Source organism: Plecotus auritus (genome assembly GCF_963455305.1).
Source record: "Plecotus auritus genome assembly, chromosome: 8".
NCBI classification, from domain to species: domain Eukaryota; kingdom Metazoa; phylum Chordata; class Mammalia; order Chiroptera; family Vespertilionidae; genus Plecotus; species Plecotus auritus.
In genome coordinates, this window is record NC_137782.1 from 175203464 (window position 1) to 175229563 (window position 26100).

General features: G+C 56.7%; 3 protein-coding genes across 4 annotated transcripts; 2 read left to right on the forward strand and 1 right to left on the reverse strand.

Annotated features, from left to right (window-relative positions):
- Positions 1 to 1405: 1405 nt before the first annotated feature.
- On the reverse strand, positions 1406 to 9873 carry RPS7 (ribosomal protein S7). Of its 2 annotated transcripts, XM_080683388.1 has the most exons (8): positions 9820 to 9873; positions 7220 to 7481; positions 6938 to 7020; positions 6748 to 6819; positions 5523 to 5666; positions 4724 to 4788; positions 1768 to 1918; positions 1406 to 1513 (listed from the first exon to the last, which is right to left on the reverse strand). In XM_080683388.1, the coding sequence occupies exons 3-8, from the start codon at positions 7010 to 7012 to the stop codon at positions 1436 to 1438; spliced, it is 585 nt and encodes a 194-aa protein (XP_080539514.1). In that variant the 5' UTR covers positions 7013 to 7020; positions 7220 to 7481; positions 9820 to 9873; the 3' UTR covers positions 1406 to 1435. The 2 variants fall into 2 exon arrangements, with proteins under 2 accessions (XP_080539514.1, XP_080539515.1); XM_080683389.1 differs by lacking the exons at positions 7220 to 7481; positions 9820 to 9873 and adding an exon at positions 7123 to 7219.
- RNASEH1 (ribonuclease H1) lies at positions 9865 to 14377 on the forward strand. Its single transcript, XM_080683387.1, has 8 exons — positions 9865 to 10107; positions 10350 to 10462; positions 11396 to 11557; positions 12011 to 12110; positions 12282 to 12336; positions 12656 to 12740; positions 13287 to 13411; positions 14058 to 14377. Exons 1-8 carry the CDS (start codon positions 9986 to 9988, stop codon positions 14142 to 14144), a joined length of 849 nt encoding a protein of 282 aa, XP_080539513.1. The 5' UTR covers positions 9865 to 9985; the 3' UTR covers positions 14145 to 14377.
- Positions 14378 to 21017: 6640 nt separating this feature from the next.
- Positions 21018 to 26099, forward strand: ADI1 (acireductone dioxygenase 1). The gene is made up of 4 exons (XM_080684030.1): positions 21018 to 21869; positions 24340 to 24459; positions 25167 to 25346; positions 25456 to 26099. Exons 1-4 carry the CDS (start codon positions 21750 to 21752, stop codon positions 25573 to 25575), a joined length of 540 nt encoding a protein of 179 aa, XP_080540156.1. The 5' UTR covers positions 21018 to 21749; the 3' UTR covers positions 25576 to 26099.
- Position 26100: the final 1 nt, after the last annotated feature.

Here is a 26100-nt window from a genome sequence, read left to right on the forward strand (position 1 = left end):
TCCCTTCCTCTCTGTAAAAATCAATAAAATGTATTTTTAAAAATATATATTTTTCTTGGTTTCAGAGAGGAAGGGAGGGAGAGAGAAACATCAATAATGAGAGAAGAATTGATCAGCTGCCTCCTCCTGGGAATGTGCCGACTGGGAGCCGACCCATGACCACCTGGTTCTTAGGTGGATGCTTACCCCGGGCCGCCGGCAGGGCTGTTTCAAGTGGATTGAATCAGGGCGGTTTTAGCTGTGAGCGCTCACTGTGCCTCACCAACGAACAGTCAAACCGAACAGTCAAACCGTGGCGCTTCTCCTAGGCCTGTCTTCCTGTCTCTCCTCCCCTCGTGACCTCTGACCCTCCGGGGCCACTTCCAGCCGGAGAATCTGAGCCTCGCAGTCACTATTTACATTCCTCGGGGATAAGGGAGAAATGTGGACAGAGCAGGCCGGGCGCCGGGTGGAATCTTACTGGAGGTCGGGCCTGGAGCCCTACCCCTGGGACACTGCCCCTTAGGACAGTCCCCGCGGCTCCCCTCCTCCAGCTCCTGCAAGCGCAGAGCAACACGAGGCCCCCCTCCCCAGTGCGGACCAGTCCCAGCATCGGAGTACTGCTCAGCTGGTCACTCTGGACACAGGCCCCAGGTGGCCCGGGCATCATGCCAGGCATTGACGATGGCGGTGAGAGCTGACCCGAAGCCCTTACGTGCAGCCATGCTCATCCTGAGAAGCCTGGCCTCACTAGCCCTTGGCTCTCGGCTTAGAGATCCTCGAAGCCCCTTGGCAGACAGGCCCAGGCCCCTGCTTCACCTCCCACTGCCCCGAAGGCCTGGGGCACGGCAGCCGGTCAGGAAACGGAGGAACTGAGTGGCTCACTGGCCGTTTACACCTTAGATGAAAACCCAATCTCACCCTCACCCTTGACCTTCCTAAGACCACGTAGGACCTCGCGTGAAGCTCCACATGGAAACGCGTGGCTCTGGGGGAGGGGAGGGAGGGAGGGCTCAATGAGTCTGGTTCAGTTCTACGTGATAAACAGGGTGAGGGCTGGCCAGGACACCGGAATGAGTCTAATGCTGCTGAGCTGTACACGCAAAAATGCCCAAGATGGTAACGCTTGTATGTTCTAACCACAGAAGAAAACGAGCGAACTCGTTCTCATCGGACTGAGCCTGGGAAGAGCCGTCTCCGGCACGCGGCTCAGCCCGACACTGCCCGCCTCTCGGGAGCCACTCAAGCCCAGCCACCGAGTGCGTCAGCACTGCTGGGGACGCGCCCGCACCTCGGCTGTGCTCCGGCTGCACCACAGGAGGCGCTGCTCTGGGGCTACTTCCCGACGCCCAGGCACACCCCTGCATCCGCCGGCCCGAGGAAGGGCTCCACACCTCTCTGAAATTTGAGAGAGGCCTCAAAAGAATACTGAGAACATTTTATTTAGTCATCTTCTTTACAATTGGAACTCTGGGAATTCAAAATTAACATCCTTGCCTGTGAGCTTCTTATAGACACCGGAGAACGTTTCAACCTACAAGAAAAAAACAACTCGTCAAAAATAAAAAACTTTCCAACTCCCATGACCCCCATGCACACCACCTCACTGAACGTCACACCTGGAACGGTTTACTTCCGCTTTCCTAATAACCTAAAACACGCCCACTGGCACACAAAGCCGCCACGGGCAGTGCCGAGTGTCCATCCCCGTCCCGGTGCCACGGAGAGCCCCCCGCTGCCGCCCGGCCCGCCGGTGCCCGCCCCCCACCCCCAACACCCAGCAGCCACCTTGTGCTCGACGTTGTTCTGCTGCGCTTTGTCCAGATGCACCTTGATGAGCCGGCTGCCGTCCAGCTTCACGCGGATCCTCTTGCCCACGATCTCGCTCGGGAAGACCAGGTCCTCCAGGATGGCGTCGTGCACAGCGGTCAGCGTGCGGCTTAAAGGACAGGGCAGAGTGAGGACCCAGGAGGCGGCCGGCGCTCCGCTGGGGCCAAGGGCACCTCTGCAAGTCACAGCCTGAAGGGCGAGTGCCAGGTCCCCCCAAACCAAATCAGCACGTTTCCGAGCACGCCCCCTACACCGAACACAGCACCCAGGGCCGCAGCCCGACCAGGAAATCACTTGAAGGTCAGGGCGTGGATGCTCCCTGGTAAAGGAGTCACCGAGCCACGGCGAGTGCCCATCTCCAGGGAAGGGGCGAGGCCTGTACTGTACACCCACAGCAGGCTCACGTCCACTTGTACGACTCCTCGGCTATCGTGCCCGTTTGCCCACCACAGGCCCTCCAGGAGCTCCCGCGGCCTCTCACCACCCTGACCCTCCTTCACTCGAGGCAGCACCCCACCCCCAGAGGCTTCATCACCAGCTCTAGGACAGCGGCCCCTGAGGGCCCCCAACTTCCAACCCGCCACCCCCCCCCCCCCAAACTGCCATGGACCCTGCGACGTCAGCCCATGGGCTGCTGACAACAGAAGGTCAATGACTCCCACCCTTGGAGGCAGCGCGGGGGCAGGACAGCCGACACAGTTCTCCAAGCTTACAGAGCACCCTGTGCCCTGGGTTGGTCTAGGACCTGTCCCTGGTCAGCACAGTACGGTACCAACCCAGTTCCTGTCTGGAGGTCCCACTCACAGGGAAGGCTTTTCTTGTAGGTTGAAACGGCTCCCAAGGGACCGCCAGGGGCTTACTGTGACATGGCCACAGACGGCACCCCCAAGGCCTCCACCACCGTTAGAGACAGACAGGACGGTCGGCTTCACTGACCACCGCTGCCCCTCACAAGCACATTCTTCTCACAGGGCTGGGGGTGCGCTCAGACATGGAAATCCGTTCACTACCCCCTTTCAGACAAGTCAGATGGAAGCAAAGCCTGGCCGGTAGCTCCGTCGGCTGGAGCAGCGCCCCATAACCCACGGCTGCAGGGGTTCCATCAGTCAGGGCACATGCAAACCAACCGCTGAACGCACCAATACGCGAAACACATCAGTGTTTCTCTCTCTAAAAGCAACACACAAACGTCTTTCAGACGCCAACGCTGGCTGACCTCTCTCAAAGGGTGGCCACAGCAACGCAACTGTGGTGATCACCAACCAGAGCGTGAGCCGCTGCGTCAGCGGAGAAACAGTGGAGACGTGGCTGGATTAGAAGCCAAACGTGTAAACCTCGGCACTGATCTGCGAGAGAGACGACCGCTGAACGCAGAGCGCACATCGGAAGGAAGGCAGGGGGCCCGCTGGACAGCGGGGCCGCGGTGCCGGGAACTGATCTGTCAGGAGCGAGGCCGTGGGGCCGCAGGTCTGGGGAGAGGGGAGTGAAGGCGCAGGGCTGGAGCCAGGGCCTCAGCTGGGCGCAAAGCCAAGGGTCTGTTCTGTGCTCAGAGCTGAGGTTACAAACCGCTTAGGTGCCATGACTAACTAACCAAATGCTCTTGATTATGTCCTATGTTGGATCTCTTGCAAACTAGCTAGGATACAGGAAATACCCCTGAATGCTTCTATTTTTCCTCTGAGTGTGTTTCTGGAAGCTGGGCCAGTGAACTGAGGAAGGTTCAGGAGAAGCAACAGGGGGCCCAGGCTGGGCTGCTTTGGCTCAGAAAGTCAGAAAAAGGGGGCCGTGGAGACAGGCTCGGGGGGAGCCCGGGACAAGCTGCCGCTGCCCACCACGCCCCCGGTTCAAGTCCCAGGAGGACCCTTAGGAACGCACAGCTGAGAGGGAGGCTGGCAGGTTCCCAGGAGGGAGCATGCATATTCCTGAATTCTCACACTACAGCTGCCCAAGGACAAGCTCAAAGGACTGAACCCTGTAACTCAAGCCCCGGAAACCCACACCTGCCTTCCCAGCCGCACCCACCCAATGTGGGGCAGTAGGCACATCAGCACACACCCTGGAGCCCCTCTGGTCCTGCTTCAGGTACCAGGCCGGCTTCGCCACCCCAGACCCGCCCCGCACTGTCACCACCCCCAGACCCGCCCCGCACTGTAACTGGCTTCGCCACCCCAGACCCGCCCTGCACTGTAAAGGCTGGGATGGGCCAGCTCCCCAGGCGGTGCCTGTCTCCCCACTGTCACTTTTGTGTTTACTTTGTATTATTTTCCCCGCTTTTTAAACTTATTTTAACAATAAAAAACCTTTTCTCCCCATCCTGTGAGCAGGGATAGAATAACACAAACTACACACTTAGCTAAGGCCCATCTGGCAGAGCAGGACACCAGAACCTTTTTCTTAAACCCGTTGGGAGGGCAGGGGGGCTGCGGGCCACCCTCCAAGCCTGTGAAACCAGACTTCGACCCAAGCCGACGTCCTGAGGCACGCAGAGAACCCAGTCAATCAAGCTCATGAGCATCCTCACAGCGTCTACACGTGCAACAGGTGCAACCTGTGACGTCAGCAACAGAAAAGGCTGATGTGCCTTCACTCACAGCCAAGACGACACAGCCTGGCCACCGTCCGGTGCGCCCTGAACGAAGGGTCCTTCACTGCTCCCTCCTTTGCCCAAGAGCCAAGGACCCCTTCTCCATCTTGTGTGACAGCTGTGACCATGGTCCCAACCATGCCGCACCTGTCCTTCCTCCAAACCGGAAACACTTCACCTCCCGTTACCGAGGAAACCAGTCACTCAAGCACAAGCCCATGTGATCGGCTTCCCTAAACCACCACCACGTGACCTCAGAAGCCTCCTCACTCTTCCTGCAACAGCCCCGCGAGGCAGCGGTGACACGCCCGAGGCCGACACGGGACTCACCTCCTGGGCCGCTTCTGCTTATTCTTTGTTCGGCTTTTCCGGGTCGGCTTCGGCAGAATCCTCCTCTGCAAGGCAAACACGGTCATGCAGCCCCAACGAGAGGGCCTTGAGCTGTCAGAGACACTGTCAACTGCTTGAAAGACAAACACGTAACAGAACCCAAACTCTGGCCCTGACCGGGGTGGCTCAGTGGACAGAGCGTCGGCCTGTGGACTGAAGGGTCCCGGGTCCGACTCCGGTCAAGGGCATGTGCCTTGGTTGCGGGCACATCCCCACTGGGGGGTGTGCAGGAGGCAGCTGATCGATGTTTCTCTCTCATCGATGTTTCTAACTCTCTATCCCTCTACCTTTCTGTCTGTAAAAAATCATTAAAATATATATATATTTTTTAAAAAAGAACCCAAACTCTGAGGAAGCCAAACAACCCAGACCAAGCAAGTTCCTGGGAAACCCCCGACGATCTCCCTTCTCCTCCGGACGACCCTCAGCATCTCAGCATCCCTCCCTCCCTGCCTCACCTGCGCAGCAAGCTTCAGGCAAGTGATTCTCAGGCAGAAAAACCCCGGCTCAGGTGCCTTAGTTTGATCACCTCTTTAAGCAACTATGCTAACCCCATTGGCACATTAACAGCAAGTGTACTTTACCCTTTTAACCCGCCACAAGCACACCTTCCCCAGCTCTCTACCACCTAAACTCGTTTCTCTACATTCACAACAGGGTTACTTTAATCACTCCAAGTGCCCACATACGTGATCCTAACGGGAGTTCAGTAATGAAACCTTCCACGGTACACAGGTACCTGAGCGATGAAGACCACATGCTTCCCACTGAACTTTTTCTCCAGCTCGCGCACCAATCGGACCTGGATTTTCTGGAAAGACTTGAGTTGAGGAACTGGGACGAAGATGATAATAGCTTTCCGACCACCACCAACTTCAATTTCCTGAAAAAGACACATCCGGAAACAGCCTAAGTGCCCATCAGCAGATGAGTGGATTAAAAAACTGTGGCACATCTACACCACGGAATACGACGCTGCTGGGGGAAAAAAAAAAAGAACTCTTACCATCCCCAACAGCATGGATGGGCAGAGAGCATTATGCTAAGTGAAATAAGCAGTGGGAGAAAGATCAATATCACATGACCTCACTCATTCGTGGAATCTAATGAACAACATGAACAAAATAGATGGAGACTTAGAAGCATCCAACAGACCGTCCAACCTAGAGGGAAGTGTGTGTGTATGTGTGGGGGGGGTAAGAGATCAACCAAAGGGCTCGTGTATGCATATGAGCATGACCAATGGACACAGACGACGCTAGGGGGGTGAGGGCATGTGCTGGGGAGTGGGAGCGGCCGGGGAGAGGTCAATGGGGGAAAGAGGAGACTTATGTAATATTTTATTAAACAAAGAATTTAAATTTTAAAAAAAGGCAGACACTTAAAAAGAAACAAAGACAGACACTTTAGAAAAAAAGACAAATTCACAACAGTTTAAGTTGAGAGCCTCCAGGGTGTACGCTCAGGTGCAGCGTGCACACGGTCAGACCGGGGCCCTGACGCTGCAGCCCGTCCCCATGGCCACGCAGCCCTCCACTGTCACTTTCTGCCTCCCACGTGACTGGTGACGGGGCCGCCAGTCTGTGAGCGCACGCACAGGTCACAGTCCACCGCGGGCTTCTGGGTGCAAGACCCGCGTTCAGAAACCTTCCCGTCCCCCGCACGCGGAGCACGCGCGCTGACAGCACAGGGGTGAACCTGGAGTGCGGTGAAACGCCAACCCGCTCCACGTCAAGGATCAGCCAAGCCCAGGTGCCGGCCCCTGCAACCTGCCCTCGCTGCGGGGACCAGACGGGGGGAGACAGGCCGCCGGCCGCACACCGCCCCTAAGGGTGCAGCCCTCCTGGGTCCCACGGGCAGCTCGGGGCGCGCCCACCCCGGGCTCCCGCGGCGTCTACAGCGCTCAGTGCCCGAGAGCCCACCCCCGGACCGACACCGGCAAAATGTCCGCCGCGTGACTGTACCTTGGCCGCGGTGATGTTCAGCTCCCGCAGCTGGGCCTTGAGGTCGGAGTTCATCTCCAGTTCTAGCAGAGCCTAGAGAAGGGGCGGAGGCGACCTCAGCGACCCGCGAGCGGCCGCCGCCGGGGTCTCCGTCCCCACCGCCCCCGGGGACACACGCCAGGGGCCCGCGTCTGCCCGCCCCACGTCTCACCTGGGAGATGCCGGACTCGAATTCGTCTGGCTTCTCGCCATTGGGCTTCACAATTTTGGCACTAGAACTGAACATGGCTCCTCCTGGAAACAGAGAGCGCTCGAGACTGAGCGGGTCCCCGCGCCCCCGCCCACCCCGCGCGCGCCATCGGGGGGCCCACGCCGCGTTATCCGCCGTATCCCCACCCGGCGAGCAGGGCCCGCGGCTCCAGAGCTGACTCCAAAGCTTGTCGCCCTCAAAATTGACAGAAAAGTTCGCGCGGACTAGAGGCCCCACACTTACTTGGGTGAGCGCCGGCCTGAGAAGAGGCCTGAATCTCGCGAGAGCTCGTCAAATCTCGGCGGCGGAAAGGGAGAGGCGGAGCTAAAGGAGCCGGAAGAACCACTGAGACAGGGCAGGAGCCTAGAGAATCCCGGAAAAAGGCTCCGGGGGGTCCAGTGCGCCAGTAACACTTTTCCGCCCTGGCAGCCTCATTTTCGGTATGGTTCCGGAGAGTTTCTCTGCGGGATCTTGGAGGTTCGAAGCCGGGGTCTGGGCGGGAGACCTGGCCCGAGGGAAGTACCCGAAGATAGAACGTTGTTAAATTGTCCTGATAAGCCAAGGTTGAGGGTTCCATCCCCGGTCAGGGTACATACAATAATCAACCAATGAATGCATAAATAAGAGCAACAAATCGATGTTTCTTTCTCTCAAAATCAATCAATCAATAAAAAGAACCCTGAGTTGGGAATGTATAATGTCAACATCTGTGAGGCAGAAAGCCTGGGGTGCAGGGTGAGGGGGGAAAGGGGAAAGAGCCCGGATTTCAAAGTCCCAGTTCCTAATATGCATAATAAAGTGACCGGCAGAGTTAATGAGGAACCCTTGCCTGTACAATGAATTTATGGACCTGTCTGTTCAATCAGGAATTAACGGGTTGAAGGTCTCTTCTCTCCCCTCCACTTAGAGCTGTCAGGATTTTACAACCCTCATCTGCCTGCCCATGTAAGAAGCATGTGAATGAAACCAAGGTGCAAGCCTGCAATGGATGTGAAAAGCACACGCATTTCATTGGAGCACGGTCACTGGCTTCTGGAAGTTTCCAGGTCACCCTTCCTATATAATAGTCCATGATCTTGAGGCATCAGCAACCTATCAGGTGGACAGAAGGTAATCGCTCAGCTATTGACATTTAAAACGTGTGAATAGTAACACTTGATTTTTGTCATAACTGATCATTTGCTCATCTTCAATATATTTCATTAAAAGAAACAGCATTCTTCCATTAATATTCATGAAATAGGTACAGATGAAAAGGATTAGTGTGGCTGCGAGGGCACACTTGTGTATCAGACCACGTGCGAGGCACCACTCACGGTCCCTATTCTCCACCATCAGGCATAGCATCATTACCTCCGGTTTTCAAAGGAGATAAGAGACCTTGAGCAACTCACCAAATTTACACAGCTCGTAAGTTGTGGCTGGGACCTGAAGTCGGTGTATGTGGCGCTCAGGGACAGGAGGACAGGGGAAGCGTCCTCAGGCATCACACTTGTGCTAGCATTGTTCCTGTTAACAGGTCACTGTAGGTGCACCACGGCTGACCACCTGTAGGGTCATCACTTAAATCGGATAAATAGGTAACTAAAGAACACTGCCCCTGGAAGATTGCCGTGAAGATGCCCTTAGCTCAGTAATTTCCCCATGTCCCTTGAGCTACCAGGGGCATTTTCTTTTTTTAATATATTTTACAGAGAGGAAGGGAGAGGGATAGAGAGCTAGAAACATCGATGAGAGAGAAACATCGATCAGCTGCCTCCTGCACACCTCCCACTGGGGATGTGCCCACAACCAAGGTACATGCCCTTGACCGGAATCGAACCCGGGACCTTTCAGTCCACAGGCCGACGCTCTATCCACTGAGCCAAACCGGTTTCGGCAAGGGGCATTTTCTACTGCTATTCAGGCTGAGGGGCAGACTGGTCAGACCACCCGGATGACTAGCAGAAACCTGGGAGTGCATATCTAAGGATGGGGCGGGGCCCTCCAAGCGCATTTGACACCCAGAGTGGTTATTTTAACACCCTTCTCCAGCCAACGAGTTTTCTTAGCTATTACCCCTACCATGACCCATTGTAACTCATTATTTTAGAACCAATACTTAGCAGTTAAAAAGCATATGTGTCCATTTCAAAGACATTATTCAAATTTAATAAAACATGTAATGTGCAAACCAAAATCTGCACTGGAATGAACATATGTCACGGGTAGTTCTCACTGCCCTGTTCCACTGTTTTAAGTTTTATTTTTATTTATTTATTTATTTTTTGGAGTTACACAGCTTTATTATGCCAGTGGACTCAGAGGAGGTTGCCTCTCAAATTCTGAGCAAACCAATATGGTGGAAGCCCTTCTTTGATCCCCTTTTGGTGTCTTCTTCCCCCAAATATGGATTATACTTCCAGACCTTTTGCAGGCTTTTCAAAAAGCCCCAGGTGTTGGGGCCCAGCACTGATAACCCCCCTCTGGGGGAACTGTTTTAAGTTTTAAACACAAGTGGTCTCTGTGATAGAGGAGCACAGCCAGCCAATTCACTTGGAGAAGCGAATCCTAAGGAGGTCTGACCCCACGATCACGCTGGGGGGCGGGGGCAGCGGTCAGGCAGCACCTTTGCTGGGCCCCACGGGTCCCCTCTCTTCCTTTACAACCCAACCTGCTTCCCAGCCCAGGAGGGCGCCAGGCCCCGCCCACAACGTCCAGACCCCGCCCACACCCCGCGCAAACCAACCGCGCTCTTCCCTAGGCTCCGCCCTTCGCGTGGCCCCACCCACACCGCCCTGGATCCAGGCCCCGCCCCGCCCCGCCCGGGACCCGCCCCCCCCAGGCCTCCCTTTCTCACTGACATCCGGGAAGTCGACGAACCCGCGGAGCGCTCGGCTCTAGGCCCCGCCCACCGAGCCTGCCACAAGGATTGCGCGTCATCTCCCCGCGCCGCCGCGGGAGTTTGGTTCGCGCGATGGCGGCGCGGAGCCGAGGGCCAGGGTGCCGGCCCGGGCCCGGGAGTGAGCGATGACCAGGCTGCTGGGCGTGGTGCACAGAGTCGCTCTGGCCGCCGTGCGCTGCAGCAGCGGCGGGCTCGCCATGTTCTACGCCGTGAGGAGGGGCCGCAAAACCGGGGTCTTCCTGACCTGGTGAGAGCGCCCGCCCCCCGGAAGTGATTACCCGGCTCGTGTTCAGAGACCCTGGGACTGCGGTGCCTGGAGGCGGGGAAGCACGTGCGGTGAGAGGGCGGGACGTGCGGTGTCCCTGCAGACGAGGCGGGGCCCTGCCGCGGACGGCCGCCCATCCCGCACTCTGACCGCCCCGGACAGCACCACCCGAAGGGGACAGGGATGCCGGGAGCGGGGCGGGAGTGACGTTGCCTCTGTTCCAGGAACGAATGCAGAGCGCAGGTGGACCGGTTCCCTGCTGCCCGGTTCAAGAAGTTTGCCACCGAAGAGGAAGCCTGGGCCTTCGTCAGGAACTCGGGGAGCCCTGGTTCGAAAGGTAGTCACCCCGCCATCGCTGTCACCTTAACCTGTGCACAGCCTTCCCGTCCCAGGTCCCCTGTATCCTGTGCACAGCCTCCCCCCTCCCAGACGCCCTCTAACCTGTGCACAGCCTCCCCCCTCCCAGACGCCCTCTAACCTGTGCACAGCCTCTCCCCTCCCAGGCGCCCCTGTAGCCTGTGCACAGCCTTCCCCTCCCCCAGGTGCCCTGTAACCTGTGCAAGGCTCTCCCCTCCCAGGTCCCCTGTAACCTGTGCACAGCCTTCCCCTCCCCCAGGTGCCCTGTAACCTGTGCACAGCCTCCCCCCTCCCAGGTCCCCTCTAACCTGTGCACAGCCTCTCCTGCCCCAGGTGCCCTCTAACCTGTGCACAGCCTCCCCCTCCCAGGTGCCCTGTATCCTGTGCACAGTCTCTCCCATCCCAGGTGCCCTGTAACCTGTGCACAGCCTCTCCTGCCCCAGGTGCCCTGTAACCTGTGCACAGCCTCCCCCCTCCCAGGTGCCCTCTAACCTGTGCACAGCCTCTCCCCTCCCAGGCGCCCTCTAACCTGTGCACAGCCTCTCCTGTCCCAGGTGTCACACGTCTAATTCTCTCGTTTCCATATAAAATGTTGGGCTTTGTTTAACAAGCTCTTTGTGATCCCAACGGGTTCATAACCCTTTACGTCTCCGCTGACTCTGTCAAAACCAGGCTCATTTTAACAGAAGCTCCGCTCTCCTCTTCACGTGGTCCTCGTCCAGTCCAGCTTGTGGGAATTGAGGGTAATTTCACAGGACGTCAGAGTCACTTCCTCTTTACAGGGCCACGTACAGAGGGCGTTTAGGTCTGACTCAGTGTCAGTGACATCGAAGGACTCGCTGAACTTCTGGGTTCTTAATCATTGTGCGTCGGGTTCGTGGTTTCTGGCTTCTGAGCCCACTCCGTCTTTCAGGGCAGGAAGATAAGCTCGTGCACGAGTCACAAGCGAAAGCCAGCAAGCGATGCTGGGAGCCCCTGGCTGAAGGGGAGGAGAACGGGGAGCCGCGTGCAAAGCATGTGAAGCAGGACGGGGAGGCGGCCCCTCCGGTGGGCAAGGACACGTTCTCTTATATGGGTTTGTCTCTCTCTCTCTCTTTTTTTTTTTTTTTTTTGATATATTTTTATTGATTTCAGAGAAGGAGGAAGAAGGAGAGAGAGATAGAAACATCAGTGATGAGAATCATTGATCAGCTGCCTCCTGCACACCCCCCACTGGGGATCAAGCCTGCAACCTAGGCATATGCCCTTGACCGGAATCGAACCCGGGACCCTGCAGTCCGCAGGCTGACGCTCTATCCACTGAGCCAAACCGGTCAGGCAGATTTTTTCTTTTTGATATATAATGAAACTGTATGTATAGAAACTCTCCCCCGCCTTTTTAATGGGGGAAGTGGCAGCTGATGTTTAACATCCTCATTATCATCTGAAAGGGCATTTTAGGTGAAAACCTCTATCTCCTTCGTAGTAAACCTTTAGGTGAATCTCAGTTTCTCGTGAGGACGACACTCACTGAGCTTCCGTCTCGCAGGCGAATACGTCGTCGTCTACACGGACGGCTGCTGCTGCAGCAACGGGCGTCGGCGGGCGCGCGCGGGCATCGGCGTGTACTGGGGGCCCGGCCACCCTTTGTGAGTAAGCCAGGACGCGGGGCCGGGCTGCGGGCTTTCCCAGGCCGTGTTCTGAAACTTACGTGTGGTCGGCTTGATTCCTAAAGGCTGCTGTTGTGCAATGCTTTGGTCTGTCAGATCAAACGTACATTAGCTTATAATTTTATCTTCTCTGTGTTATTTTGAAACCAGAAACGTGGGCATTAGACTTCCTGGGCGACAAACCAACCAAAGAGCAGAAATTCACGTAAGTTATCAGATACGTTTCCCACTCACCACGAGAGGGCGTCGTTCTTCAGCATCGACTGTGAACATGCTAACGAACTTTGTGCTGTCTGCGTCTAAGCTACTCAGCGTCCAGAAGAAACTTAGTGTGGGTCGGTAACGGTTGTGAAGGACAGGGCTTTTCTGGAAAAATCACGAAACCTTTCAAATAGGTTTTACCCGTGAGCGGAATTGTAAGCATCACAGTCCGCGTAGGAGAGGGGGCGTGGCGCCTGAAGTCCCTGTGCGTCTGTGATGCGGGAGCTGGGCAGGCTCCGCAGTGACCACCGACCTCTCTTCAGGCAGCCTGCAAAGCCATAGCGCAAGCCAAGGCTCAGAACATCACGAAGCTGGCTCTGTACACAGACAGCATGTTCACCATCAATGGTGAGCGTTCACCTTTTCCTTCTGGGCTTTTCTAGCACATTTGCCGGGAGATGGGTACTTCCTTCACCTGTCGGGGCCACTGTATCATGGGGGGACCCTCATGTCAGTGGGGCTGCATGTGGTTTGTCAGGTATGAAGGAAAGGGTGCGGGTCTGGGACCCCAGGTCTGCTGCTCCAGGGTTTGCCACGTAGGGTTTCTTTGGGGACTAGAGCCAGGGCAGGACGTAGGTAAAGCCCTGCTCGGGGCGCCGCGCGGGTCAGCTGCTTGCGTGACCGAGGATGGCGGGCTGGTGGCTTCTTGGGGAACGTGTGTGGGAGCACGGAGCAGTGCTAAAGGTTGGGGCGCTTCCTGGAGGAGGTGACGCCCCGGGCTGAGAGCTGTAGGCCGAGTGCGGTTAGAATCAAGGGAGGAGAAGGGAGGGCTTCAGGCCGGCCAGAGGCCCGTGCGGCCGGAGGAAAGGAGGTCCAGGATGCCGTTCAGAATACAAGTGGGCGAGGAAGAGGCCGTCCGTCCGCGGCTCCTAGTGTGGAGGGCGTGTCTTCCAGGCATCACCAGCTGGGTCCAGGGCTGGAAGGAGAACGGATGGAGGACGAGCGCCGGGAAGGCGGTGACCAACAAGGAGGACTTCATGGAGCTGGACAGACTCGTCCAGGGCGTGGACGTGCAGTGGGTGAGTGTCCCCTGTCGGGGGCGTGGACGTGCAGTGGGTGAGTGTCCCCTGTCTGGGGCGTGGACGTGCAGTGGGTGAGTGTCCCCTGTCGGGGGCGTGGACGTGCAGTGGGTGAGTGTCCCCTGTCGGGGGCGTGGACGTGCAGTGAGTGAGTGTCCCCTTTCTGGGGCGTGGACGTCTAGTGGTGAGTGTCTATAAGAGACAGGTTTTGTTAAAATTACTTTTTCAAACAACTGGAGCAAGTTAGACGGCACCAGTTTCCCTGCCCTGCCCTGCCCTGCGGGCCAGCCAGGACACTGAGGGACTGGGCGCTGCGGGAAGCTCACTATAGCGCGTGAACCGTGTTCACACACGCGGGGCAGCCTTCCCACAGGTTCAGCGCATAGTGAGTGTCGGGGCACCCGCCCTGGTGCACACCCGTCCTTGTGCACACCCGTCCTTTGTGCACACACGTGCTTTGCCTGAAAGCTTACACCTGTCGTATGTGGGAAAGAGCAACACGCAGTCAGATCCAGGCCGTGGAGAGGCGGGATGGAGTGTGCCCGTGTGGCCCCGCAGGGGAGGGGCGGGCGGGGTGCCGCCTCAGCTTCCGGAGGCTGAGCTCTGCATGAGGACGCAGAAGTAAAAGGGAAAACCCTTTCCACAGATGCACGTTCCTGGTCACTCGGGATTTGCAGGCAACGAGGCGGCCGACAGGCTAGCGCGGGAAGGAGCTAAGCAGGCGGAGGGCTGAGCGGCATCCTCGGACATCTGTGACTTCCCGTGAGCAGTGACTCCGCACGAGGTGGAGGGACCCTTCCACGCCCACCCAGGAGGCAGCGGGTGTCCTGTGACTCTGTGGGAAACTGGACAGTCCTGGGTTCGAGATGTAAAGCTTACTGGAGACCCAGCGTTAAGCTCTATTGGGCGTGCTGCACTCCCACTGACTTCCTAAGGATGCGCTAGTAAACGGTGGCTGAGCAGTGCAGACGAGTCTTCTGGAAGTTTCTTGGCAGGGTGGCCTCAGCATGTCGGGTTGGCCGGGGCCTGCGTGCCGATCAGAGAACGGCAGTGAGTGTCGCACACAGGGCTGGGCTGCCTGACGTCACTCCTGAAGCCGGGGAAGGGGGGGTGGGGCTGGGAACAGACTCGCTCAGCAAGCCCGGCCCTCTCCCGCGGAGAGCCCCACCTGGTTCCGCTGTCCCAGTCACTCTGATCGGTGCCGGTTATCTGTTCACTCGGCGAGGATGGACTGGCCGCCTGCTCTGGCCCAGGCCCTGTCTAGATCCTGGGTACACGACAGTGAGCAAATGGGGGAGAAAAACCCCACCTTCAGAGCTCAAGTTCTTACGGGGAGACAGACAAAAGTCACGTGTAGGCCCCACGGAGGCAAGTGCTGGGTGGGAACATAACGGGGATAGAGAGGAATGAAAAGTGCCGGCCAAGTGTGTGTGTGTGTGTGTGTGTGTGTGTGTGTGTGAAGAAGACGGGGGTGGGGAGGGAGGGGGGAGGGAGAGGGGGAGAGGGAGCGGGCAGGGGGAGAGAGGGAGGGGGGGAGAGCTGGGAGGGGACAGGAAGCAGAGCTGCACTTGCGGGTGTGGCCGGGAAAGCTGGGTGTTAAATGCACTTGGGCTGACACGGGAGGAGGGGAGGGACCCACAGCACGCCGCCTGCAGGAAAAGCACGAAGCAGAGGGCACGGCCTGAGGCAGGGGCCTGGGCTGGGGGTGGAGTGCAGGAGCTGGGTGGGGCGGGTGGGCACTGGGAGCCACAGGCTGTGATGGGAGCTGGGCTTCTGCACCGAGAACGGCCTGCAGGGGGCAGGATGGAGGCAAGGAAACCCGCCGGAGACCCCGGCGATGTCCAGGGGACAGAGGCCGCTCCGGGCCAGGACCCAGCGTGGGCTAGTGGGAGGGGTCCGTCTGCCTGGAGGCCAAGGACACACACGTGCCATAAAAATAAGTGCAACCCCCCAGTCGGTCCCCTTCCAAGGCAGGCAGGGAGGGGGTTAATCGTTCTGGCATTGTTCCTGCCTGTCCATCCCTGGGAAACGAAACAGGCGTGGGGGGGCAACTCCTAAAAACGCTCCAGCCACCCTGGCCGGTTGCTCCGTGGTTAGAGCGTCGGCCCTCGAACGAAAGGGTTGTGGGTTCGAGCCTCTGGCCTCTGGATCTGGCTGCTTCCTGCAGAGAGCGTGAGGGCAGAGGAAAGTGCTCGGCGGCACCATGAGCGCCCAGACCGCCAGCTCTGACTGCGGGACACACTAGGACGTCGGCCCGGCTTCACCACGCGGCCCTTACGGAGAGCGGGGCGGGGGGGGGGGCCCCGTAAAGCAGACCCCGGAGAGAGACCACGTTTGGGAAAGGAAGACGAGTCAGGTGCCGCACAGACTGACGAGCAGTCATTTCCGTGGAGCCAGGGTTCGTTCGCGGGGGGGGGGGGGGGCGGGGGGGACGCCTGGGGAGCCCTCGGTGGCGGGGCGGGGGTGGGGGGGTCTGCCAAAGTTCCCGAAGTTCCGGTCCTGAGCCGGGTGAGGGTACAGGGGTATCCACCGTATGATTCAGTGAGTGAGGTGTTCGTTTTGTGTCATTTTCTGTGTTTCTATGGTAAAAGGCTAATAGAAAAGATAAAAATAAATGATGGCGTCAAACATGTTTTAAAACTCGCACAGTGGCCGAAACCGGTGTGGCTCAGTGGATAGAGCGTCGGACTGAAGGGTCCCGGGTTCGATTCCGGTCAAGGGCATGTACCTTGGTTGCGGGCACATCCCCAGTGGGAGGTGTGCAGGAGGCAGCTGATCGATGTTTCTCTTTCATCGATGTTTCTGACTCTCTATCCCTCTCCCTTCCTCTCTGTAAAATAGCAATAAAATATATTTAAAAAAAAAAAAAAAAAAAACTCGCACAGTGCTTTAGTGCTTTTACCGAGAAGTGCCGAAGACAATTTTAAAACGTGCCCGTCTTGGTCTTTAAGAGCCGTAACTGTTCCACCCTGGCCCACGTGGTGCGATGGCCGGAGCGTCGCCCACACACTGAAAGGCCGCAGGTTCAGTTCCCAGCCAGGTACACACCCCAGGGGACGGGTTCCACCCCTGGGCTGGGGGTGTGTGGGAGGCAACCAAGTGATGTTTCTCTCTCTCCCTCACCCTTCCTCTCTCTAAAATCAATACAAACACATTTAAAAAGTTTTTTTAAGTGGTAACTATTCCTGTGTAACGGTGAGTTGCCAGGGCTACCCATGTGGTCTGCCCGGTGCCCGGGTGCCCAGCCAGGTCCGACCCAGCCCCCTTGGCAGGCGCCGGCCAGGATGAAAAGGACTCGAATGGCCCTCATCTGGCCTCCCGCAGGTGCTCGGCGGGTGGGGCTGGTCATGTCGGTACAAGTTGGCTTTTCATCAGACAGATTTGCTTTCTGAAAAGCCATCTTTCTAGCTCAGGTTTCAGTGTCGCTCACACACCCCTGTGGGGTTTCATTACTAAGAAGATGGAGTTCTCACGCGTGTTTCCGTGCTGGGGTTCGTGTTCCTGCTTCCCGCCCAGCACAGGTGTTAAACGCGGAGAAGCCTGGGAACCCCTGAGCGGCCAGAACCAGTTTGGTCGCACACGGAGCTGAAGAACCTTGTTTATGGCTCTGGAAATCCTGAGCAAACTTCAGCTATTTGCAAAGATGGACATGTTCCCCCCACCCCCCAACCCCTGCCCTCAGATCTCTCTCTCCCTCTCCCTTGGCTGCGCCCACACCCTGGGCATGTGCCCTGACCCGGAGTAAACCAGGGACCTTTGGTTGCATAGGACGATGCCCCCCACGGAGCCGCCCCGGCAGGGCATTATTTCTTCATTCGAAATGCCACAGCTTTTCATAAGAATGACGACTGGGAAGAAAAACCAAGATGGCGGCATAGGTAAATACCTGAGCTGCTGCCCCGCACAACAATATCAAAACTACAACTAAAAGACAAAACGGACACCACCCAGAACCACAGGAAAAGCTGGCTGAGTGGAAATTCTACAACTAGAAGGAAAGAAAAGCACATTGAGACTCAGAGGAGCTGCAGAAGGCTGAGGTACGGAGATGCGCACGCGGAGAGGACGGGCGGCTGAGTGTGCGGCTGGCTTTCTAAAGCGGGAGGGAAAAGGAAGCTCCTGACTGCACTGAACTCCAGTCCTGGGCAAGTTTCTGGGAATCCAGACTTGTTCGGGGAGAAACTGGACTGTCTGGCAGCGGGTGAAACTCGAGGGCGGCTTTCTCTCAGAGGTGCTTGAAGTGATTACCGAGGGGCCGAGGGGCACTGAGACCCAGGGGCCTCACAGGGCAGGGCTGACGGGAAGCCAAGGCTGTCTGCTCCGCCCTGAAACTCCGCCCCATCCAAGCTGAGCACAGAGGCTTTTGCAATTTTGCAAGTCTTGTCTCATAAGGGTGTCTCCAGCACAGAAGATTTCCCACCGTAGACACAGCTGATCCTCACAGCCAACTGGCCTGGAGGTCAATTCCTCCCAGTGATACCAACAACAATCAAGACTTAACTACAACAAGGCTGAGCACACAGCCCACAAGGGGGTGCACCAAGAGTGTCCACCTCAGGTAACTGGGGAGGCTGAGCCACTGTCCCTAGAGGACACCTAGCACACAAAGCCACTCTACCAACTCAGGGAAGCAGCAAAAATGTGGAGACAAAGAAACAGGTCACAAATGAAAGAAATGGAGGAAAGCAAACAACTGGATATAGAGTTCAAAACCACGGTAATAAGGTTTTTCAAGAATTTCCTAGAAAAGGCCGATAAATTTAGTGAGACCCTTGAGGATATGAAAAAGGACCAACTAGAAATTAAACATACACTGACTGAAATAAAAAATATTATACAGAGACCTAACAGCAGACTAGAGGAACACAAGAATCAAGTCAGAGAGTTGAAATAAAAAGAAGCAAAAAACACTCAACCGGAAAAGAAAAAAAAGAATAAAAAAATATGAAGATAGTGTAAGGAGCCTCTGGGACAACCTCAAGCATTCCAACATCTGAATTATGGGGGTGCCAGAAGAAGAGAGAGAGCAAGATACTGAAAACCTATTTGAAGAAATAATGACAGAAAACTTCCCCCACCTGGTGAAAGAAATAGACTTACAAGTCCAGGAAGTGCACAGAACACCAAACAAAAGGAACCCAAAGAGGACCACACCAAGACACATCATAATTAAAATGCCAAGAGCAAAAGACAAAGAGAGAATATTAAAAGCAGCAAGAGAAAACAGTTAATTACCTACAAGGGAGCACCCATAGGACTGTCAGCTGATTTCTCAACAGAAACTATGCAGGCCAGACGGGAGTGGCAAGAAATATTCAAAGTGATGAACAGCAAGAACCTACAACCAGCCCTAACCGGTTTGGCTCAGTGGATAGAGCGTCAGCCTACGGACTGAAGGGTCCCAGGTTCGATTCCGGTCAAGGGCATGTACCTGGGTTGCAGGCACATCCCCAGTGGGAGGTGTGCAGGAGGCAGCTGATCGATGTCTCTCTCTCATCGATGTTTCTAACTTTCTATCCCTTTCTCTTCCTCTCTGTAAAAAATCAATAAAAAATATATTTAAAAAAAAAAAAAGAACCTACAACCAAGATTACCCAGCAAAGCTATCATTCAGAATTGACGGTCAGATAAAGAGCTTCACAGATAAGAAAAAGCTAAAGGAGTTCATCACCACCAAACCAGTATTGTATGAAATGCTGAAAGGTATTCTTTAAGAAGAGGAAGAAGAAGAAAAAGGTAAAGATAAAAATTAGGAACAACAAATACATGTCTATCAACAAATGAATCTAAAAATCAAGTGAATAAAAAATCTGATGAACGGAATAAACTGGTGAATATAATAGAATCAGGGGCATAGAAAGGGAGCGGACTGACAATTCTCGGGGTAAAGGGATGTGGGGGGTGCGGGAAGAGACTGGACAAAAATCGTACACCTATGGATGAGGACAGTGTGGGGGGGTAAGGGCAGAGGGTGGGGTGGGAACCGGGTGGAGGGGAGCTATGGGGGGAAAAAGAGGAACAATTGTAATAATCTGAACAATAAAGATTTATTAAATTAAAAATAAGAATGACGACTGGGATTTTTCAAACAGACACAAAAGGAGTGGTTTCAGGGACGCTCAGACATCTCTGCCCAGCGTCACCGTGCCAGTCTCCTGCTGTTTACATGCTTAGGGAGCTGGCCAGCTGTGCAGGGCGGGAGGGCCGGGACCGTGCCGGTGGTCATCCTCAGCTCTCCCTGCTAACCCTGCGTCATGACAGCCGAGCCCTGTGCTGCACAGCAAACCCTCCGGGTCAGAGCGCGTGCCCAGGTGTGGGGCTCCATCCCCAGCAGGGGCTGTGCAGGAGGCCACCAGCGATGGTTCTCTCTCTAGATGTTTCTCTCTCCCTCTCCCTGCCTCCCAGGGGACACTGCAGGGTGTGAACCCACCGGGGGACCTGTGCCACAGGCCTCGCTCAGGCGCCAGCCGCTGAACCCAAGGGGTTACAGAGCTCACCCCGCCCTCACCTTTATTATTAATCTGGCACCTCAGTGACAGGTGACAGGAATCCGAGCTGCTTAAGCAAACAAAGACCTGTTTGTTTTCTTTTAAAATGCTCCTGAGGCCCTGGCCGGGGACCTCAGTGGGTTAGTCATCCCCATATGCCAAGGTTGCGGTTTGATCTCGGTTGAGGACACACACAAAGAGAAAGCAAGGAATGCATACATAAGTGGAACCACTTCTCTCTCCCTTCCTCTCTCTAAAGTCAGCGAGGAAAAGTTCTGAAAAGCCAGCCCCACCGGAGAGGCCAGGCGGCCCAGCCAGAGCTTCCGCTGGGTCTCCCGGAGCGAGGTCCCCGGGTGGCCACTGGGGCGGCACTGAGCCTGACCCGCTGGGGGAGACGGCACAGGGCGAGGGGGACACAGCAGATGCTCCCCACGGACACACAGGGCCAGGGGTCCCTGTGCTGAGTGTTTCTAATGAAGAGAACTAAGACCCGCCCATCTGCTCTCAACTCAGTCAGCAGGTCCCCACCTCCGGCTGCACTGACCAGTCAGGGATCCCAGCACCAGGGGGGGAGCCTGGTCTAAACACGGCACTGGGCCGGCGAAAGGGAGCGGACATCTGCGATGTGAACAGCCGGGAGGGCTTCCAGAAACGCAGACAAGGTTAAGGGAGAGGGGGCATCACAGCATGGACGGCACAGTAGCTGCAAGCTACACCGAGGCGCCTGCATAAGAAGTGATGTTTCAGGCGCATTTTATTTTTAATTTTTTCCTTCAGCTCGTTTGGGTCCACGCCCAGCGCCTCTTCTGGCTCATCTCGCAGGTGACACAGTGTTGGGGTGTCCCAGGGCCCTCTCCTTGTCCTGAGCTCTGTCCACATACGCTAGGTGGCTTACAGCCCAGATAGGCTGACGGCCCCCACCTGTGCCTCCAGCGACTCCTCCCCACCTGACCTGAGCCCCCCTGGGCCCCGCTACGCGGCTGTGAAGGACCTCACACCTAGCACGTGACTCAGCAGCAGCAGCAGCAGCCGCCACAGCAGCCTCACCACCTGGTGGCCCAATGGGAGCCGGGCATCCTGTTCTCTCTCCTCCACCCTCCACCTCAGCCCACTCTCTCAGTTGGTCCTGTCTCTTTGAGCTTGAGAACGCTCATCTTTGTGTGTGTGTGTTTCGTTTTGTTCTTTTTAAAAAATATGTATTTTTATTGATTTCAGAAGGTACTGGAAAGAGAAACATCCATGATGGGCCGGCCAGTGTGGCTCAGTGGTTTAGCGTTGACCTAAGAACCAGGTCCGGGTTTGATTCCGGGTCAGGGCACAGGCGGGGGTTGTGGGCTCCATCCCCCGTGTGGGGCGTGCAGGAGGCAGCCCACGGTGATTCTCTCTCATCAGTGTCTCTCTCTCTCTCTCTCTGAAATCAATAAAAAAATATATTTAAAAAAGAAAAGAAAACATCAATGATGAGAACCATTGACCGGCTGCCTCCTGCACGCCCCGGTTATGGAACCGTGACCTCCTGGTTCCTAGGTCGCCGGCCGGGATGTTTTGTGGGGGGACACGTTTCTATTGACAACGACAGGGTCGAATGCAGCCTGTCCTAAGGCAGGAACCACTGGAACGGGTGCCCCGGCTCCTCCCCGCGGGGCGGGCTCCGGCTGAGCGGGTTTAACCAAACCACGCACTTGGCCTCGGGTCCTTGCGGCGGCTATCGCGCCTTGGATCTCGGCGTGGAGGACTCCGCAGGGCTCGGCTGCAGCCGCCCGGAGGCACGGAACCGCCCCGCCCGCCGCGGGCCTCCCGGAGCGCAGGCGCCGCCCCCGGGCTCAGGTCGCGCTCCGCTCGCAGCCGCCATGGTGCAGGCCTGGTACTTGGACGACTCCGCCGACGACCCCCGCCGGCCCCACCGCCCCGAGCCCGCCCGCCCGGTCGGCCTGGAGCAGCTGCGCCGGCTCGGGGTCCTGTACTGGAAGGTACGCGGGCGCGCGGCGGGGCGGCGGGCGGGGTGCCTCTTAGTCCCCGGACGCCGCGCACCCCGCTCCGCCGAGTTCGAGACCGCGGCCTGGACAGGACCCGGCACTGCGCACGCTCAGCCCGTGCCCGCTGGTCCGCCGCCTGCACGCTCAGTAGCGAGGCCTGGTGGTCGGCCGCCTGAGCGCGCTGCGCATGCTCCGCAGCGAGGCCGGGTGGTGGGCGGCCAGGGGTGCTGCGCACGCTCAGTAGCGAGGCCTGGTGGTCGGCCGCCTGAGCGCGCTGCGCATGCTCCGCAGTGAGGCCGGGTGGTGGGCGGCCAGGGGTGCTGCGCACGCTCAGTAGCGAGGCCTGGTGGTCGGCCGCCTGAGCGCGCTGCGCATGCTCCGCAGCTAGGCCTGGTGGTGGGTGGCCAGCGTTGCTGCGCATGCTCAGCAGCAGCAGCAAGCGGGTCCAGGGCGAGGTCCCACGCCCCTCGGTTCCTAGCTCCAGAGGGACCCCGCTGGGACGGGGCGTGCTGGCTGGGACAGGCTAGGGGTCAGCGGGGAGCGGGTGGTGGGCCCAGGCTGCCCCATTGAGGTGCGCGTTCTGGAATTCAAACTGCCTTTTGTGTGTTTGTTAATTTTTACATGTTTATCTTTCCCTGGGCTAAGATTTAACACTGCAAAGCAATGAAAGGGTTTAAAGGCTATGTTGGCAGGGAAATAAGTTTTGCTTTCTAATAAAGTTAATGCATCCACACCTAAAGCACCCCAAGGGCCGCGTGACTGCAGGCATTCACGCCTGTGCCTTGGCATTTAAGAGGAAGAATGAGATACTGTCAACCTGCAGGTGTGCTCAGGGGGTGAGATGAAGGGTCACCTAGGTGTCAAACCCTTACCTCTCCCTTCCTCCCGGATGGGACGGTGGGTCCAAAGGCCACCCGAACTCAGTGACGTTTGCTGGGTGCTCCGAGTGCCCGGTGCATTCCATGTGTTCTACCAATAGCGTTCTTGGTCAGGGGCACAGAGGGAGCATGCGTGCACGCCTGCTCGGGGTCACACAGCGGAGCATAGAGCCCTCACACGGTGTGAAGCTAGATTGTCGTCGCGTGCACATGGCCAGGCGGATCCGCTAATTTGGGGAGTCATCTTTGTAGACGTAACGTATTGACGGCTAGTGCTTTGAGATAGCTGGGAGTTTGCTGTTCAGTTCTCATGATAGCATGTGCGTTTCATTACAGTTCAAGGCCAGCATGCTGAATACACTGCCCTTGGTTTTCGTTAGTTCAGGCTAAATCCGCTGGCTCCCTAGGGGAGTGACGTTAAAATAGGACCTTAAAGAACAGAGGGTGTGGTCATGAACGGGATGAAAGCGTTCCAGGTGGGTGGAGGAAGCGGTCAGGTGCCAGGGCTGCTGGGCGAAGCATCAAGAATTGTTGAAGAGCCGAAACCGGTTTGGCTCAGTGGATAGAGCATCGGCCTGCAGACTGAAAAGGTCCCAGGTTCGATTCCGGTCACGGGCATGTACCTTGGTTGCGGGCACATCCCCAGTGGGGGGTGTGCAGGAGGCAGCTGATCGATGTTTCTCTCTCATTGATGTTTCTGGCTCTCTATCTCTCTCCCTTCCTCTCTGTAAAAAAAAAATCAATAAAATATATATATAAAAAAAAGAATTGTTGAAGAGTAGCAAATACTCCTCTTTGGTTTACAATGTAGTTTTTTTCTTTTTTAAAAATCGATTTCAGAGAGGGAGGGAGAGGGAGAGACAGACAGAAACATCAATGATGAGAATCATTGACTGGCTGCCTCCTGCACGCCCGCTCCCCCCCCAAACCCGGGCCTGTGCCGTGACCCGGAATGGACTGTGACCTCCTGGTTCATAGGTTGATGCTCAAGCACTGAGCCACTGTGACCTCCTGGTTCATAGGTTGATGCTCAAGCACTGAGCCACTGTGACCTCCTGGTTCATAGGTTGATGCTCAAGCACTGAGCCACACGGGCTGGGCTGATTTTTATTTTTTTTAATAGGGAATAGGACGAGGAGGAAAGGTGCCTGGGCTGGATGGCTGAAGGCCGGTCGGGTGCGGCAGCCTGGTGCCTGGCCTTTAGCTGTGGGCCATGGCAGCAGGCACTCTGACCCGGGGAAGCAGACTGGCCATGGGGAGCTCAGTTGGGCTTCGGAGTGGAGGCTGGCAGAGGACGCATGGGGAGGAGGGGTGTGTGGACAGACCCGAGGCCATGAGCGTTCCACCGAAGCCCCTGGCAGTGGGACCCGAGGTGTGAAGAGGAACCCCAGGAAGGACTTGGGGAGCAGGAGCTGATACAGCTGCGTTTTGTTCAGCTGTCAGGGAGAATCACTCGAGTTGGGGACGGAGCGGGAGGTTCGTTGGGGTTGACCGGCCTGATCCATCTGGAGACAAGCACGTGGGCAGCCCAGAGGTGCTGTGCCTCCTTGCATACGTGGCCTCCTTTTCGTTGTTCACCCCTTCAGCTGGATGCTGACAGACACGAGAGCGACCCTGAGTTGGAGAAGATCCGGAAGGAGAGAAACTACTCCTGGATGGACATCGTCACCCTCAGCAAGGAGAAGCTGCCCGACTACGAGGAGAAGGCAAGGAGCTCCAGGGTTCGGAGGGGTCGCAGGTTCGCTCCCGGTGCAGAGCTTTAAACATTTTTACCTTTAGTTTTTAAAATGTTCAGCCTAGACTTTTTCTTTTACTGTTTCCATTGGACTTTATATCAGAGTGATGCACATTTGAATTTTTTATTAAGATATTGGGGGAAAGAGAAAAGTAGATTTGAACAAAGAGAAATTCTTTATTAAGGTGACTACCTTTAACAGATTTTCATGTGGCTTCTGACCTTCCAGTGTGAGCATGACTGTGTGCGCCTGTAATCATGTAATTGCACATGTGATCCTGACATGTGATTAGTATGACTGCATGTGACTGTATGATCGCATGACTGCCAGGTGTGGTGGGTTATGAGCAGGAGCCAGGCTGTCTGGGAGTCTCAGCTCTGACATGCAGGCTGTGTCGTCGGGCCAGCGACCTCACCTCTGCCACATTTCGTCTGCCGATGGGGACCGCAGCGCACCCAGGCGGGTTGTACGTGGCACTGTTTAGACCTCCGCCTGGCCCGCGGCAGTGCTGTCAGCGTGAATTCTTTAAGTGCTGGCTGGTGGGGAGGACTCAAACATCCTAGCTCCCCCTTACACTCGCTATAATGCCCCAGACTTTCTGGGGGAGAATTCTGCCCTCTTCAGCTCTGTCACTGAGGTTGGTCTGCAGGCAACTCACAGTGTCCCTCGTGGCCTAGATCAAAATGTTCTACACGGAGCATCTGCACCTGGACGAGGAGATCCGCTACGTGTTGGACGGCAGCGGGTACTTCGACGTGAGGGACGCGGAGGACAGGTGGATCCGCATTGCCGTGGAGAAGGGAGACATGATCACCCTCCCTGCGGGGATCTATCACCGCTTCACGCTGGACGAGCAGGTGGGACCGTGTGGCTCTGAGGCAGGCGGGTAGGATGTGACTGACAGACTGAGACATGAGTTAAAGGCCTCGGTGGCCGGTCTAACCAGAGCTGTGTGCTCTTTCCTAGAACTATGTGAAGGCCATGCGGCTGTTCGTGGGAGAACCGGTGTGGACGGCGCACAACCGGCCAGCGGACCACTTGGAGGCTCGGGGGCGGTACATGGCGTCCCTGGCGCAGAGGGCATAGTGGTCCCCTGGGGCCCGCACACCCCTCGCCCGGGCGGTCCTGCACGTGACAGCGGCAGGAAACCTCCTGTATCCTCCTCGCTTTTCTGTCCCTCTGGGAGGTCGTCCAATCAGAGTATGTTTTAGTGGAAGGAGCCGTAAGCATGGTTTTTATGTAGAAGCCACTGTGGCCGTGCCGGCACCCGCTCGCCTCGAGCCACGTGTGTCCGTGTCCCTGCCTGGCTGCCCCGTTGGGACCTGATGCGAGACTTGATGCAGATTGCGGTCAAGGCCACGCCACCCATGTGCAGGTGTAAGCAGGTGGCAGGACTCTTCTCCCACCTCCGGTGGGGAGGGGGACAGCCCTCATGTTAGGGGGACTCGTGCCGCTTTCTTGTTTAAAATAAAGCAGGTGCCTTGCCCTGGCCAGTAGCTCCGTTAGCACATCATCCCAACACACCAGGCTGTGGGTTCGTACAGCCTCGGCCAATGAACTCATAAATAGTGGAACAAATGGAAGTCTCTCTCTCCCATCAATAAACTTAGA

Excerpts from the sequence above, each read along its gene's own strand:
- RPS7 (XM_080683388.1), bottom strand. The coding sequence starts at position 7,012 with ATGTTCAGTTCTAGTGCCAAAATTGTGAAGCCCAATGGCGAGAAGCCA. Across the intron at positions 5,667-6,747 it reads TGAACATCACCGCGGCCAAG|GAAATTGAAGTTGGTGGTGG; the intron begins GTACAGTCACGC and ends TGTCTTTTTCAG. Across the intron at positions 1,919-4,723 it reads AAGCAGAAGCGGCCCAGGAG|CCGCACGCTGACCGCTGTGC; the intron begins GTGAGTCCCGTG and ends CTGTCCTTTAAG.
- RNASEH1 (XM_080683387.1), top strand. The coding sequence starts at position 9,986 with ATGACCAGGCTGCTGGGCGTGGTGCACAGAGTCGCTCTGGCCGCCGTG. Across the intron at positions 10,108-10,349 it reads ACCGGGGTCTTCCTGACCTG|GAACGAATGCAGAGCGCAGG; the intron begins GTGAGAGCGCCC and ends CCTCTGTTCCAG. Across the intron at positions 10,463-11,395 it reads GGGGAGCCCTGGTTCGAAAG|GGCAGGAAGATAAGCTCGTG; the intron begins GTAGTCACCCCG and ends TCCGTCTTTCAG.
- ADI1 (XM_080684030.1), top strand. The coding sequence starts at position 21,750 with ATGGTGCAGGCCTGGTACTTGGACGACTCCGCCGACGACCCCCGCCGG. Across the intron at positions 24,460-25,166 it reads TGCCCGACTACGAGGAGAAG|ATCAAAATGTTCTACACGGA; the intron begins GCAAGGAGCTCC and ends CTCGTGGCCTAG. Across the intron at positions 25,347-25,455 it reads GCTTCACGCTGGACGAGCAG|AACTATGTGAAGGCCATGCG; the intron begins GTGGGACCGTGT and ends GCTCTTTCCTAG.